General features: G+C 47.1%; 2 protein-coding genes across 3 annotated transcripts in view; one reads left to right on the top strand and one right to left on the bottom strand.

Annotated features, from left to right (window-relative positions):
- The window catches only part of LOC146615479 (occludin), a 24,719-nt gene extending 12,403 nt beyond the window's left edge, over window positions 1–12,316 (top strand). The window contains exons 6-10 of one of the 2 annotated variants that reach the window (XR_014907007.1): window positions 866–1,120; window positions 3,189–3,360; window positions 4,373–4,414; window positions 4,545–4,932; window positions 6,478–12,316. Coding sequence is in view for 1 of the 2 variants with exons in the window: in XM_085376397.1 (XP_085232523.1) it covers window positions 866–1,120; window positions 3,189–3,360; window positions 4,373–4,414; window positions 4,545–4,643 (568 nt within the window). In the remaining variant the exon portion in view is untranslated. Of the gene's footprint in view, window positions 1–865; window positions 1,121–3,188; window positions 3,361–4,372; window positions 4,415–4,544; window positions 6,286–6,477 lie in introns of those variants that run through there. The other variant, XM_085376397.1, reaches the window with a different exon arrangement.
- On the bottom strand, window positions 7,645–16,103 carry LOC146615480 (nuclear receptor subfamily 2 group F member 6-like). The gene is made up of 5 exons (XM_085376398.1): window positions 14,399–16,103; window positions 13,534–13,628; window positions 10,306–10,640; window positions 9,976–10,222; window positions 7,645–9,419 (listed from the first exon to the last, which is right to left on the bottom strand). The coding sequence occupies exons 1-5, from the start codon at window positions 14,668–14,670 to the stop codon at window positions 9,145–9,147; spliced, it is 1,224 nt and encodes a 407-aa protein (XP_085232524.1). The 5' UTR covers window positions 14,671–16,103; the 3' UTR covers window positions 7,645–9,144.
- Window positions 16,104–16,370: the final 267 nt, after the last annotated feature.

Genomic DNA, 16,370 nt, shown 5'->3' on the forward strand with positions numbered 1-16,370 from the left:
GCAGCAGAGATGCAGTGTGCACAGTTGTTTTTTAGGAGCTTGTAATATCTGTGCCATTGGATTTGGATTCCTCCACAAATCCCCACAAACCCATAAAATTGAATGTGTCTCTCGTTCTCATTATTAAAGAGCTGTAGCTGCTTCCTGGTCACTGAGAGCCTCCATACGGCACAGAGTCAGATTGTAGATATGAGCAGCAATAATCATAAATGGGTTAGTAAAGGTCTACCTTTGCCTTCCTCCATATGGCGTCTGCCCGGGGCATTTAGGAGCACTCTTTTATAATGTCGTTAGAGCTTTTTAATCTTTGGTTAAATATTCTTAAAATGTTCGACTACACCTTTCTGCACTGTGAAAACTAAAAAAGCTAAAGGAAGCTGAGGGAAAAGGAAACAGGGTGGCAGCACACGCGATCGTCTTTTTTGCAGTAACTCTGGGTCATATTGCACGATGAACAGTCTGCTTTTTTAAATCTTAGCCTCATAATGCAAAGTTCCCTCCCCAAATCTCTTTTACATGTAATTCCAGTCTAGCTGCATAATGTAAGAAAGTAGTATCGATCATTAAATCAGAGATCAACATGGAAAAACTCTGCTGACGTTATCGATTGGTTTTGTCTGTTTCATGTGCTCCTATCTGCAGCGTCAAGCACGTTATGGTTTAAATGCTGCTGATCTTTTCCATGTGTGGGATGATGTTTGCCATTACTGTTTCCCAAACTGATGAAAAACACAAATGCAAAAATCTCCTTGGTGAAAAACAAAAAGCTCCGAGCTCTAAGCTCTTCTAAACTTATAATCATTACCCCCTCGGGGGGGTAAGCCCGTGAAAGAAGAAGCCGCGTTCTCATGTCTTTTTTCTGCAGGTACTCTGAACGGACAAACAGCCGACCATTGGTCACAGCACACCTCACTCAACAGAGCCATGATGTGGACATTTTCTTCCACAGCGGGGGGACCAGCTCGAGCCCCTCAGAAGAGACGGGCGGAGGCCGCAAACCCTCCGCAAACAGGGGCAAGAGGCGCAGACGTAACCCAGAACTGGACGAGTCTCAGTATGACACGGAGTACACCACGGGAGGAGAGACGGGCAATGAACTGGATGCAGAAGAATTGGAGAGGTGAGAAATAATCTTCCACTTTATCTGTGAGCTGCTCACTCACAGTCTGGATTAGAGAAGAAAATGTCATTAGGCAAAAAACTCAGGATGGGGATTGCAGCCGAATGCTGTCGTGCCCTCGGGACCTGACCTATATTCTCTGACACGACTTAATTCCTAAGCTCAGAAGACCATGCACAGTACCTTCATTTAGGGAAAGTGCAGGGAGAACATCTCTTGATTTGAAACATGTACGTTTAAAATGGTAAAGTTACAGACACTCAAAGGACGAGAGGCCACGGCGTTTCCCTCGCTCTGTCCAGGAGAGCAGTTAATCCTCTAAAGCATGCCGCCTCACATGAGCTGTACTCGGCCATAATTAGAGAAGTGGGACAAAGGTACAAGGTCCATTATAGAGACAGGAAATTTACACTGTGCATGGTTACATTTATTCACACTTTCAGTATCCCAGAGGGAGACATTTAAAGTTGAACTCGCCACAGCTGAACTTTCAGTGTTTCTGTGCTGAAGGAATATCAGTCATTCTTTTATGCTGGCTTTGATCACTTGGCCTGGACGCTGAGCAGCAGCTCACCTTTTGCATGAAAGAAAGGGCGTGAGCGCTTTACACCTTTAATGGCCTTAGGGCTGCCACAAACGATTATTTTGATAGTCGACTAGTCACCGATTATTTTTTGCGATTACTCGATTAATCAGATCATCATCCACTGGACATAAAATGTACAGCTTATTGCACCAGCAGCATCTGCTCTTATATAACTATCATTAGCTTACAGCTTTAAGTGTTTAAGGTCTGTGCTAACTAAAAATAAAGACAAGATGATAGTTTATTAAATTTTAATGAAATTTGCAGATTGTTTCGGTGAAGTTTAATAAACTCCTTGCTATCTAAACTATAACAGGACACCGGAGTATATTCTGGAGCATCTCACACTTCTGATAATCAGCTGTCTGCTTGAAGTTTATTCAGCTGTGTAAAAACTATAACTTTAATCTCAGCCAAACCGATTTACTCAGGAACAAATAAAATACTAAAAAAAAAAAAGCCAAACAATAACATTTTAAGTTATCTAAGTGACTCATATGTCATGTTTAACCTGAGAAGCGAAAGACGGCGGTGGGTTTGAAAACGATTTGCCGGGAGTCCGGTGTTCTCACGGCTCTAGTGAGCCTAGCCCCCGGCTAGCTATCGAGCTAGTGGGTAACAGACGTCTCCGAAAACGTCGGAGCGCTTTTGAAAATATGCGGTGTCCTGATAAACTGAGCAGATATTTGAGGTTTACACAGCTACATTCTCGCCTGAAAATATGTTAAATGTTTATTTTGTGACCCAGAAAGAATAATAAGAGTAATATTAAAACTAACTAGCTGCCTCCATTGTTATAAACTGAGCTGGGCCGCGCTATGAATTCTGGGACACAGCTTCTTCTTCTTCGGGGTTTAACGGCAGCTGGCATCCTTGTACATGCAGTGCTGCCATCTTCTGTTTCAGTCTGTTATTACACTCTTAAATCCTGCTACTTATTCCTGCGTCTTTCAGGATCTTACAAAGCTTCAAACGACGCGTCGACTATTAAATCAGTCGTCGACGATTTTGATAGTCGACTAATCGTGGCAGCCCTAATTGGTCTCCTGATGCTGGCTCTGTTTCAGGATCCAGTTTAAAATGTCAGCACTTGTCTTAATGGTTTGGCGGCACCTTATTAAACTATCACGACACTGAGGTCTGTGAGCCAGCTGCTCTTGGATATTCCTAGATCCAGATTCAGTTCTAGTTGAGCTGGATTTTATTATAGAAAAAGCATTGTTTTACTTAGTTTTATTTAATGATTTTTAGCGTATATTTGCAGTTGATTTAGTGACTGTTATTATGGTGCATATGCTTATAAGCTGGTTGTTTTAAATGTGCTGTAGAAGTAAACGTTTACTTGACTGATGGAGTTGATAACTCTGCATTTTGATTGGTCGAGATTTATTTGCAATGCTGATGTTTGTCTTTCTTTCCTTTGCTGTCTCTCCATCACTCATTCCTCTGCACCACCTGCCTCCCTTCATTCTTTTCCTCCAGCATGTACCCAGAGATAACATCGGATGATCAGCGACACGATTATAAGAGAGAGTTTGACGCCGACCTTCGGGAGTACAAGCGGCTGTGTGCTGAGATGGACGACATTAACGACCAGTTGAACAAGCTCAGCCGGCAGCTGGACACGCTGGACGACACCTCAGCCAAATACCAGGTGAGATGAAACCTCTCCTCAGAAAGTCACGACACGGCTGAGCTGCACGAGCCTGGACACGGAAAGGACACTAAAGCAGGATCATAGAGAAGCTCCCTCTCAGTGGAACTCATTTCACATAATAAATCATCGAATTTCCCAGAGGAACCCACCCGAGGGATTAATAAAGTTCTATCTTATCTTAAATACGATCCTGGATCTGCAAAGACGACAAAACAAACATTTACATTTGTTCTATATTTGACGTATTTATTGTGTTTGTCACTTAAAAAACTGCGATGATAAAGTCCGCCTTGGTACCTACTCGGATCGACTCGCCAAAGTTTTCAGGGTTTTCCATCAGGTCATCGTACCTGCGATCCGAGCAGGTACTAAAATGTGATGTCGTCAGACTGCACGCCACTGATTGGCTGGTCAGTGGCGTTATTTGCAGAGTCACGAGTTGCGTTCCCCGAGCGTGACGAGGAGCCACACAGACTAACCCGGAGTTTATATCGTCGCCTCAACGTTCGTGACGCATACTAATTACGCAGTCGGATGCGTTGCTATAACAACGATCATGCACATTAGCTGGTTTTCAGTTGTAATGGAAAACCAGTCGATCCGAGTAGATACTAATGGAAAAGCGTCTATATTAAGCTCCGAGAGTCACACGCAGGAGCTTTTTCCATCATTGCTCGTTGGCTTTTAGAAGCTGATCAGTCCCCCGCTGTTATAAATATACTAACCTTTCTGAGAATTGTTACAGGGAGTTATGCTAATATCAGAGTTTTCCATTAACTGTCAGTTTTTGTACAGTTCATTTCTCGGATCACAACTCCAACCTGTCTGACTTTGTAGAGTCTCTCGACTTGGCCTTTATCGAGGGTGAAGAGTGACTCAGAGCCACTGTGTTAAAAAAGTCATTGCTTATTAAGCTCTCTGTGCATAAAAGACACAAAATGTGAGCTTTAATGTTTCCTTTGTGTATGACGATCACACCAAACCTTATAACCTCTGTGTTATTCCCCAGATTGTAGCTGAGGAATATAACCAGCTGAAGGACCTGAAGCAGGTGAGGAGACATATCAGGCATTTTTTATTAACTCACCTAAAACAAACATTATTTATTATTATTAAAGACCTTTGACCCAAACCTGTGTGGAGTTTCTGTTTTAACGGGCTTTTCTGTGCTGCGTCTGCAGACGTCCGACTACCAGGCTAAGAAGACAGAGTGCCGCCGGCTGAGACACAAACTGTTCCACATCAAACGCATGGTGAAGGACTATGACAAGAACCACTGAGCACCCACTCTCCCCACAGCACACGATACACTCCAACATGCCACAAAGACTCTGTGACCTGCTGAGACCAAAGTTAAAGGACACACTCACGCTCACACACACACGGGGAACACGCTGCAAGTTTAATGATCTACTGTAAACAAATAATCGCTGATTTTGGGAGAGAATGAGGGGAGGAGCCTCCGGCCTGTTTGGCCTCAGTGCTTGCAGGGTACGGCTACTCCTGAGGATCAAAGGCTGCGGTTGGAGAGAGGCGGTTTGAAGGTCACCTAATAATTAGTCGCCCGAGGTAACGCTTTGCTCGCTTTTCTGCGTTTGCTCTCCGATAGGCGACTTTTCTTTGTTTTTTCCTCCACAGATAAGAGTCGGTGATGTTGTAGGTGAGCAAACACGCAGCCTCTGTGTGGCCGACGAACATTAGCTGAGGGTTTCTCACGTCGGCGTTCGTAACGACCTTAAATGTGGCTGAACTTAACAGCTTTCTTTTACCGTTTTTTTGCTTTTGTCGACACTGAGATTTTTATATTTTTTTACAGATGTTGTGACACCAAAACTGGCCAACAGGCTGTGTGTGGCAGTGTTGTATTGTGCGTTCTTTTAACGAGTCGTGCTCTTCGTATATATCAGAACAAATTTACAGTTGGTCTCTAAAACCTGGAGATTCATTCGTGCTTGTACATACTGTAGGCTCATAGTTGTGTGTTTAAACTATGCAAATTAGTCAAATTAACCACAGTGTCTGTATGTTTTCATCACACTCCTGAAAAACCCGCCTCGCTGTTTCTGTCGATAAGCTGAACTCATTTGATTCTTTGCCAATGAAAACGAGCTTTAATCCTCAGCGTTTGTGAAAATCTACTGTACACCTTAAATTCATGTAGACTCGCTTGTGATTCGTCTTGCATTTGTATTTTTATGAAGAACATTGTTGTCATTTTAAAAACCATTTGCGAGCCATTTATTTTTGTAAGAATTTATTGTCTTTGACGCTATTATAAAAATACCATTTTTGTAACTGTGTACCTCCATAAATGATGTTGTCTAAAAAGTATTGAATTTAGTGAATAATAAACATTTCTAATTCTCTATTTGCTCTGGAGTGCATGTGCAGCGAGTTGCCAGCAGGGGGAGCAGGAGCGCTGCTGATGCAGCAGTCAGTGAGACTAATGTGAGCTAATACTGCCCTCTGGTGGTGCGTTTCTGTACTTCCCTGCTTCAGGTTTTAGTCAGATTTTTATTTCTGTTTCAAACTTTTCTCCACTTCTCTGCCGCCTGCTGGAAATCAGCTTCTGGCCCAATTGATCCTAATCCGTTCCTATCATAAAGATTGGCTGTTGATCCATCAACAATCCTTCAGTTTCAATATTTTTACCTTGTGACACGGCGCTCCAGCATGCTGGAAATTGCTTAGGCTACGTTCACACTGCAGGTCTTAATGCTCAATTCTGATTTTTTGATCAAATCTGATTTTTTTTGTCTGCTCGTTCACACGATAAATAAAATGCGACAGCAAACGCGCTCTATTGTGAACGCTCAAAGCGCCCGCATGCAGAAAAGAAGACGTCACACACAACGCGCTCTGTTTAGACCCAGACCAAACAGTATTGTGTGACTGATGGCCCTTAATATAAAGACTTGTTTCGGACTTTACGTTTCCCAATTTTGCTTTAAGTTATAAAGTTATTGTGTTATCTACATTTGGCCTAATAATGATCCTTATTGCTGTTTTAGAGGAGCGCTGCTTCAAAGGATAGCTGCAGATTTCTGTCAGAATCTGCAGGTTATACAAAACAAGGAAAATGTTCATGTTTCTCCAACGTTTTCTTCCCAACAGTTTCACTGACATCTACACGGGATGGCCAGAAAGCGTTCGCGATGTCGGGCGCTGATAATCAGCGTCTGTCTTGTGTCGGTGATGTAAAAGACGGATTTAATGCGACATGACCATCAAACAGCAGCCGCTTTCTAAAACATCAGATATGTATCGGCTTCAGGACCACATACGAAAGTGACCCAGGTCGGATTTGAAAATATCGGATTTGTGCCGTTCACGTTGTCACACCATGATCGGATAGATGGTCGCACAGGGTCAGAAAAGTCGGATTTGATGCGCTTTCACCTGCAGTGTGAACGTAGCCTTAGACTGTCACCGTTCTAAAGGAGGATGTTTTTAGTCCCTAATAAGCAACTGGCTTGGAGGACTGATAAGACTGGAATAGATCACTTATCACTCGGGCTTTGGCCCACGAGCTGATAAATACCGACTCTTGTCCTGTGACTCTGCACACGATCGCAGGAAGATGTAAGACTGAAGCGACAACGGACACAAAGTCTGGTCACGGCTGCACGTTGTAACTTTTGTCACCAGAGCAACTATGTACTCGTCACCAACACTACTAAGGTTTGTGTTGCCACTTCCACTCACATAATTCTGTTTGTGTAGCAGTCAAGTGTGAAACGAGTTAGTCTAAGGGGCTCTTATGAGGTCACCGACACAACCTCTTCAGCTGCATTAGCCCATGCAAATCTGCACATACTCTGCCGCATTCAGGCTGCAGGTATCAGTTATTTCCATCACACATCTGTCTTCAGCAGTTCATTTAAACCTGTCATGAGCAGCTGAATGAGTTTTATTGCTTCCAACAACCAGTCACGACGCACTCGCGACCCACGTCTGACCAGAATCGACTTTTGACCTTTTTGACTGTATTGTTTCACCTTTCTACACGTTGGTGTGAAATGTGGTCCTAATTAGTGCACAAACCAGAGACCGAATGAGGAGTCGCCAAGAATGAGGGACGATCTCATCACTTAGTCCACGTTTGTGCCAAATTTTGAGAAATTCTCATGTTTTCTGAGAGAAACCCCACCTCCTCCACCTCCTCCACCCCTGCATGTAAACGTGCCTGATACACTAGTTCCCGGTGGTCTCTTCAAACATGTTACACATGAAGTTATTCGTCACGTCTGAAAGAAAATGCACCACTCAAAATAACGTATATGTTTATTTCCAATGCAAAAATAACGCGCGGGCATCTTTTGCATGTTTCAGTTTTGCCGCAGTCACACAAAGATGATTCTTTTAAACGTAAAGCTACACAATCAAATCACTGGAGTTCACATCAAAGCGGAGAAGTCGTCTGACAGCGCGAGGGCTCGTGGCCTCGCTCGCCTTCTTTTAAACGACATAACTGGAAATATAAAAAGAACAGAAATGATCACCTGCTCGTCGTCTTACTTCAGTCAGTTTGGCAAAACAAACATCACAATTCATCGCAATGAGCTGCAGGTCGTCGCGCTAACACACCAATGACAAAGTTCCTCTCACGTCAGAGCGGCGCTCACAATCATCTCGAAGAGGCCGCTGACACAAAATAACAACTCAAACCACACCTAGCCTCACAAAAGCACAGGACACAGAATAATCAGCAAAGCGGGCGTCACCTGATTCAGTGTAGCTTCCACTAAATGATCTCAAACGATTCAAGTCCTCTCACATGACATTTAACATTTTAATCTCTATTTCTGGCTAAGACCTGCCCGCTGGGTCTTGCTGTTTGCTTACAGTGATAGCAGTGCCTTGATCCCTTTGTAAATATCTTTAACACACATAGTTCTCTATACAATCTCCATCTGTCAGCGACGTATAAAACATGAGGTAATGATGTCCGACTGGGATGCGACCGTCCCGAGGAGCCCGGCTGTGTTTAAGTACATTCGCTTGATTTCTAACGGCAGCTTCTGCAGCGCTGTGTAACGTGCTAAAAAGAAACAGTTCAAATGGTCGAGGAGGTCGGCGCCGCTCTCGTGCCCGTTTGAGGCTTCAGCTGCCGGCTTTAAGCTCAGAATATAGACGAGAAAAGAAGATCGTTGTAACCTTCCAGCACCTCGTGAAGGGGCTAAAAAAGCTTTTTGTGCTGTCTGCTGGATTTGGTACCGTTGCACAGAGCGAGCTGAAGCTGGCACAGCTTCATGTTTCTCATACAGTCCTGAGTGATTTACTTTGATCTGTGTTGAACACGGCGTACAAAACAGGTGTCGTATATACATCTGCAGCCTCCTCTGTGGTGAAGCGCTGCATGAGGCGACGCGTCGCCGTCTTCACAAATGCTTCGTCTGGCAGCAAAGTCTCTTACTTCAGCACAAAGCGTCGCACAGCTTGCGTGCGACCTGCACGCCGCGTCCCGGCCACGGCAGCGTACAGCAAGTGGCGCTGCTATGGCTTCGTTCAGAGCGCACTCTGGTTTCAAGTCACACTGGGGGCGATGGGGGAGGAGGTAGTGCCGGCACGTGGCCTCGCGGTAAGGAGTTTTACCGAAAGCCGAGTTCATCCGGAATGAGGGCGAGAGAGGTCTGCTGCAAACGTTAGAGACGATCAAACTTTCTTTCCCTGAAAGCAGCTTTGGTGTCATATCGGGCAAACTTTGCAGAGCTAACGAGAGGAAAAAGTGACCTCCGCAGCTCTGAGTCATCTCAGTGTGATCTCACTCCGGAGCTGGCTTTACTGTCCCGGTGCGTAGGGCCAGCTGATGGAGCTCCCCGATAGCTGCATGTCTCGGATCAGCGTCTCGATCGGCGTCTTGCCCACCAGCCGCATGAAGAAGAGCTGGGAGATGAGGTTAGCCGGCACGGCGCGCAGCGCAGGGAGGCGCAGCAGCAGGCGGCCGAAGCGCTGAGGCTGGTTGGGGTACTGCAACCTCTCGTACTCCGTCAGGGCGACCTGAGCCTTTTCCTGCAGGGACTCCACGTGAGCCAGGTCTGTCAGACCACAAGCGTCTAAAGGCAGAAAAACAGAGGCTGTGTCATCACCTGATGACCAGTGCAAAAGGTTTTTCTTGCTTTTTGTCTGAAAGTGTGTGCACCAACTTTAAAAATAGACATTTCTGCTGCAGATTGTGAAAAATGATAACATTCACTTCTGTGTTACTTGTTTACATTTTCCAAAGCTTCCGACTGGGCCAGATTGGAATCTTTTGGTGGGCCGATCGTGGTCCCTGGACCTTATGTTTGGCACCCCTGTTTTAAACTCAGAGATCTGAACTTTATTTTGGCCCGTTTGACATTTGTTTGTGTTTATTTATAATTCTTACACTTTACTACTGAGTAACAGGATGTCTGTGGTTTGGGCTACTTGATGATGTCAGAGGTCAAAGAGGCCAAATCAAAGCGCCTCCCTGAGACAGCGGTGATTTTATTTCTGAGAAACGTGTGTGATGCCTCCGACAGCTTTGTTTTGGTTCTCTGTGACCAAACCGTGGGCTCAGTTTACAGTAAAGAGATCGCGCCGCAGTGAGTTACTCACATAACCTCGAAAGAAGAAGATCAGACTTACCAGGAGAAAACAGCGCGATGGCTTTGAGGCAGCTGTACTCGGCCGAGTCCACCTGAAGCCTGTTCAGCTTTTCCACCTGGTCCTGGAAAACCCTGACCTGATCCATGAAGGACACGACGCGCTCGGCGGACATGGGAGACGAGTGAAAGCCGGCTGCCGCCAGCAGAGGAGCCATGTGCAACGGGAGAGCCGACTGAGCTGCGTTAAGGATGAACAGCTCGCTCCAGCTCAGTCTCAGCAGCGCCACCTGTGAAGCGAAAGGGTCACTTTGAGCCACGAGTGTCTGTTGTTCAGTTTGGCGACTGCAAGTCACCGCGCTTTAGACCTGACCTGCTCTGAAACCGGGAGCTCCGGGAAGTACGGGATGTTTCTGGCCCACTCGATGGTGCTGAAGAGGAGACGGGCTGCCAGCTCGCAGATGCTGTCGATGCCCATGACGGAGGCGCCGCTCGCAGATGCCTGCATCTGTGCCTGGCCGTACGGCGCCCCGTAGCGGCTCGGGGGATACGGCTCGGCCCGGAGGAGCTGGGAGATGAGCTCGGACACCGGCTGGCCGTTGAAGTAGTCCGCCCCAATGTGACCTGGACCCACACCCGCGATCCCACCCGCCAGGGAGTTGGGACTGATACCTGAGTGCGATGGAGGGATGCGACCCCGCTGGACGGCTGCAGAGAGAGAAAACCGCTGAAAACCACTCGCTTCAGTCCAGAGAGCGAGTAAATGAATGACACGCTGCATGTATGCAACCTTTATGTTCTTGCCCATAAAGACGCCTCGGTACAGGTCAATAAAAATGTGCTTTGATGACGGTTTGAACAGTTTACAGATGTTTCCGAGGGCAGGCGCAGAACACCAGCTTCTGAGAAAAACCCCACCCTGAACTTCTAGCAGCTGAAACATGACACAAACCAGTTCACAGAAGAGCTTCGAGGGGTCGAGAGTTTACGGAGTATACTTTTATTAAATCAGGTGTTTTGGCTCGACAGTGTCCACGAGTAGAACATGACTAACATAATTAGCTCGGTCCAAAAATCTGTTCTAGTGAAATCTGAAACTCCCGTGGGTCAGGTGGTGCAGCGGGTTATTCAAGACTCCTCCTGTCTGCATGCCAAAATATTGTTTGCCATGATACTCAACCCGCTGTTGCACCTGATTCATCCACTGGAGTGTGTGCAAATGTTAGGAAGCCCTTAGCTATAGCTCGGGAGAATCAAAGATAAGGCCCGGGGCCCAGAATCGGCCCAGCAAAGGCTCCAAATTTGGCCCACTGGACAGATTTAGGAAGGTGAAGCAGGGCAGCAACGTCCCCACAGTCATGCATACGACACCAGAGTTTCTTTCTACTTTATCTCCTACAGAATCTGTTTAAAGCAGATCCACAGTGAGAGAAAAAGCACATTTTCTGTGAACGAGCACAAAGTTTCAGTTTTACTGTTTTGCAGTTTGAGCAACGAGCTACCAGAAGTCCTTCAAAGAGTCACACTGACAGATTTCTTTAATTCGCACAGCAGCTTCTCTTTATTATGTAGAAAAACTAATGTTGCACTTCTCCTAAAATATCTCAGGGATTAAATGTGTAGTTTAATCTTAAACGGCCTAAAGAAGTTTAAAGGCGGCTGTATGTGGCCGACGATGTAAAATGAGTTTGCTGTCCTCGGTGCAGATGAGACTTCTGAGACTGGATAACACAGACTAGCAGCAGAAAGGGCTTTAAATGCTCAGGTGAGTAGAAAGGTGCGATACAACTACACTGCTTTAAAAGAAGGACCATTACAACAATGATCACCTTTTGGTCCTTAGTCTCAGTCACATGGACGTTACGCTCTCTCAGCTCAGGATTAAATGTTTGCTGGGTATATATTTGCTCACCTGGAGGTCACCTCTTACCTACACGTGAAACATTGACTTCTCAGGTGCAGGGAGATTAGCTCTTTACGAGTTATCCATCAGGTCAGTGTCAGACAAAGGCCATCGTTTGCTGTGCTGCTTCTCAGTAAGTGACCTCTGCACTTGTTTGGTTTATTAAGTTGCAAATGAAAACAGAGTGAACCTGTTACAACAGCTCAGTTTCTTTGCAGGTGTTTAAAAACAAACAGAAAAAGTCATCATTAGATAAAAAGTTAGTTATGCTGTCGATCTGTAGGCAGCAGATTAGATTCATCCTCACCGCGGCCGCACCGAGCACCGTTGGTGTTTACTTTGGACCCGTCGTGACCTCTTAATAAACGCTCCCACGCACAGTGTGTGTGACTGCAGCGATCGCCCGTTTGTCAGCACATAACTGCTAAATACAGATTCGCACCGGCACAGGATGAAAGAGCCGGTGTCTGTGCGTCGCCGCCGCTCCGTAACAAGTAAATCAGTAGTGAGATGCTTTTGTAGCTTTTATACATCTGAAATCCTTCGCTCTGCGTGCACCAGATTTCCGTTTTAAATTACACCGAATCAAACGTAGCGCTGGTGCCAAAGTCTCGCTAAAGGCAACCTGAACGGCCGCTTCCCTCACTGGGTCAGAGGTGAGACGCACATTTCCAGGTAATGTGGAAACAGCGCAGCCTGCGTCACGGCCACGCTCGGCATGGTTCACGAATAACCGCAGGCCAAATGTAACCCCTGGCACGCTGCACCGTGCGCACTATGTATGGCACAGCGTCTGGTGTCCACTGACACAGACCGAAATACAAGTGGGGTAAGGTTACAGCCGAGCACAATTACAGCTGAGGTTTCTGTCAAGTCAACTCGACGCCAGCGAGTTGAGGGTGGAAACGCTGAAATGCTCGCACCCACCCAAGACAAAGGTAATGAACCGTTTTCAGCACATGAAGCAGAGTCGGGCTGTCAGTCGGTGGTTTTCCTCGTGTGACATTTAAGCATTGTTGCTTTCTGCTGTTTCCCGAAGCTCAGCTGCTGCATCTGAGTGAAAACAGGCTTCAGCTGACAGATAACTGGATACCTGGACAATGTCCCAGTAGGTGCTTCAGAGCTGTTAAGCAGCAGCAACCAGCATCCTCTCTCGGTGCCAATCAGAGTTCCCAGTTTAAATGTAGCTTTGTCATCATCAAGCCCAACAAAGGCGCCCGCGTGCCTCCACCTCAGTTATCTACAACACTAAAAGCAGCTTACATATTAATGCATCGGTAATAATAATGCAGCGGTAGTTTGCAAGTGGCAAAGCAAGTTGTTCACCTGCTAATGCTTTCAAACGTTTTCCACTCGCTTATCCTGAAACCTGAATTCCTTGTTGCTGAAGGCAACAGAGCAACAAGTTGTAAACACGGCATTCGTGACCTTTCGAGCCGATACGACCGGCTCGTCTGTAAATATTTGTGAAATTTCAGCAGATAAGGAGCCGACGTGAGCGTTTCTGAATAAGGGGTAATTATTACGTGGCTCCCCTCGCTGCGGCGCAGGAGTGTTTCGGTTTTTGTCGTAATCAGACTGTGGATGCAAACATGGTGATGGGTGCACCTTTCAGTGGGATCTTCCACCACGGCAGCAACTCCACCCGTTTATTATTATTAATGACCTTTAGCAGGAGTAGGTTTGACCTTTTGATACCTTCTTTGCGCATCCCGACCCGGAAGCACTTCTTCAGACGGCAGTACTGACACTGGTTCCTGTGGTGCTGGTCGATCTGGCACTCTCGGTTTGATCTGCACAAACAAAGTGCAACACAAACATTTAAAGATGAAAGCCGGAACTGAACTTAAACAAACTTCCTGTATGGGATTGAAATCTCCCTCCTTTCTCTCCCTCTGTCCCCACGGACACCCTCCCTCCCACCCAGAGTCATGATAAGTGAGCTGGAGTGGCTGAAAGCTATCGAGGCTCGTGACCTTTGTAAATCAGCAGCTCTACACGCCCTTGCGTTGCCTCTTGCAGCAGGTTGAGGTCTGCAAATATTTCACTGGGAGCTCTTTCAGCCCCAGATGTGACAAACCAACAACACAAAGGAAAAAAGGACGTGTTGCACTCAGAGGTCACACTGCAGGAGAAATAAGTTTACTGGGCGGCTGAGAGAGGTCTCAGTAACAGAACTGAGTTGCAACATAATGTTCCTGCGGTGAAGAATAATGGGAATGCTGACCTTCTGAAGCAATCCATCCTCACATGACTGACCTTCAGTGCTTTCATTTCTGGTTTTTTTTCTCTTTTTTTGGCTGTTTGTGAGGCTGGATCGCAAACTTCAGGAGTGAGAAATGGACTAATCTGCCTATCAGAAAGTCATACACTAATGTAATCAGATTACAGAGTGTGCACGGTGTCTTTAGAGATATAAGGGCATATATTGCTGCAGCTGTGCCCGTACACCTGCCTACAGGAGGAGTCACAGATTCTAACAAACACTCGGGTTTGTTTTTAACTGTATCAAAGTGGTTAAAAATATTCTCCACGTGCAAAGCAATGCGTGTTGTGTCCCTACCTGCAGGAGTAGCTGAGGTTTCTCCTGATGCTCCTCTTGAAGAAGCTCTTGCAGCCCTCGCAGGTGAACACGCCGTAGTGCTTCCCGCTGGACTTGTCCCCGCACACCACGCAGTCCACCACGCAGGCCTTGTCGTCGTCGCCGACGTCCACGTCGCTGCTCCCGGCCCGGGGCGACCCCTCCTCGTCCTCCCCCCTCCTCAGGTAAGCCTTTTCCCCGAGTCCGTTAGCGCCCCCGTTGGGATTACCCCATCCTCCGCTCACCATGGCCATATTCTCTGAGACGTGCAGCCCCGTGAGTGGATCATACACACAGACCTCCCGTCCCACCGCCTTCCAACGGGCTCTCAGAGTCTAAAGAGCCGAGTCCGCCTCCAACGGCAGCGATCCGAGGAGAGTCAAAGTGACGGGGGGAAATTCCGCCTCTTGACCTTTCTCGTCTTTGCCGTCCGGTCGAGCTGACCTGTGGGTCTTTCCACGTTCTGTCGTCCCTCTCTTCTTTAATCCCCGGCTCTCTCTGTCCTGTTTTCCGCCCTGACCTCTGATCACGCTGGCTTCCCGAGGTCCGACAAAACTTCAGACGCGCACACGCAAACACGGTGTGCGGTTCAGAGTTCAGGCAGTCGAAAAGGGTGCAGCCTCGCTCTTTTCACAGGAAACAATAAATTACACTTTGACTCCCTCCCTCTCACTTTCTTTCTCCGTCTTCGCCCTTTGAAAGAAAAACTCTCACCTATCCCTAAGCATAGTATGTGTCTGTGTGTGGGTGTGGGGGGGCAAACAGCCTCTGCTGCCCCTCTCTGTTCAGCGCACGACTTTCTCTGGGAAGGACGAGCAGGCGGGAGGCGAGTCGTACACAGCCCTCCTTCATGCAGGGTTAAACTGCCCTGCCCTCTGCTCTGACTTATAAACTCGTCCAACCAGTTCCTGTCGTGCTGAGGTTTTTATCTGTTCATCAGAGCCAGTTCTAGCCTAGACTCACTCTTGACGTGTCGAGGCTGATAGTGATGGAGAGCAGGAAAAGATTTGCCCCGAAAAATAAGCCGAGGAGTTTGGGAAACTCTGGTGAATAGACTGCCTATTAATCTAAAGGTATATTTAAGGCTATCTGCACTCGAGTCCAGGCTTGATGTGAAAATAAGTAAAGAATTAGACGCCTTTCACTCTCAGGAGCAGCAAAGTTCACCTCCTGTTTCTGTCGTCCGGGCTGAAGTTGAGTTTCTCTCGTGATCCCCTTCAACTGTTTTAAAGTCAGCGGGGGATCAGATGTCACAGAAGGAAAAAAAAGCAACAACAAGCTGAAACAAAAGCAGAGTTGAGAAATCTCTTCAGCCGCAGCTGCCTCTCCTCTCAGAGCTTTACAAAGTGCTGCCTCTCTCTTCCTCCTCTTGTTTTGTCAGTACTTGTCCATCCAGCAGTAACAACCAGAGGCCAGAACTTCTCTCTGCATTCCCTGTCGGCGAGTCACGGTGTACTGTTGCACTCTTTGCTACTCTGCCTGTCCTTTTCCCCCCTCTCTGCCTTTCCTTCTTTCTGCCGGCCCCAGCAGGAATAAATTAGGCAAACAACAAGCGCAGGAAAAAACACGGTCACAGACCTTTCAGCGAAAGCCCGGCGCTGCTGCTGCTGCAGTGGAGAGCAGCCCGGAGATGGCCTCGTCTCTCTCTCTCTGAATCCCCGCTCTGTGTCTCTGCCTCGCTCCCTCCTTTAGGGAGAGTGAGCGTGTGTCTGTGTGCTGAGGGATTTGACACTGCTATTCAAGCCCTGCTGTTGCCATGGCGCTGCTCGCCTTATAAGGGCAGCGGAGTCAAAGAGCACAGAGTGGGCTGCAGCCACACACAAACACACACATGTACACAGAAAGAATGCCTGACTGGCTGCCGGTTTCTGCCCTGACCCCGGGCCCGCCTGGGAGCAAAGGGGTGGTAGGGGCGGCGGCGGCGGTGGTGGCGGTGGGGGGAGTTAACCTCTAT

This window comes from Diplotaxodon limnothrissa, linkage group LG17, assembly GCF_057381915.1.
Source record: "Diplotaxodon limnothrissa isolate DT_005_m linkage group LG17, D_limnothrissa_male_GT1.1, whole genome shotgun sequence".
Taxonomy (NCBI): domain Eukaryota; kingdom Metazoa; phylum Chordata; class Actinopteri; order Cichliformes; family Cichlidae; genus Diplotaxodon; species Diplotaxodon limnothrissa.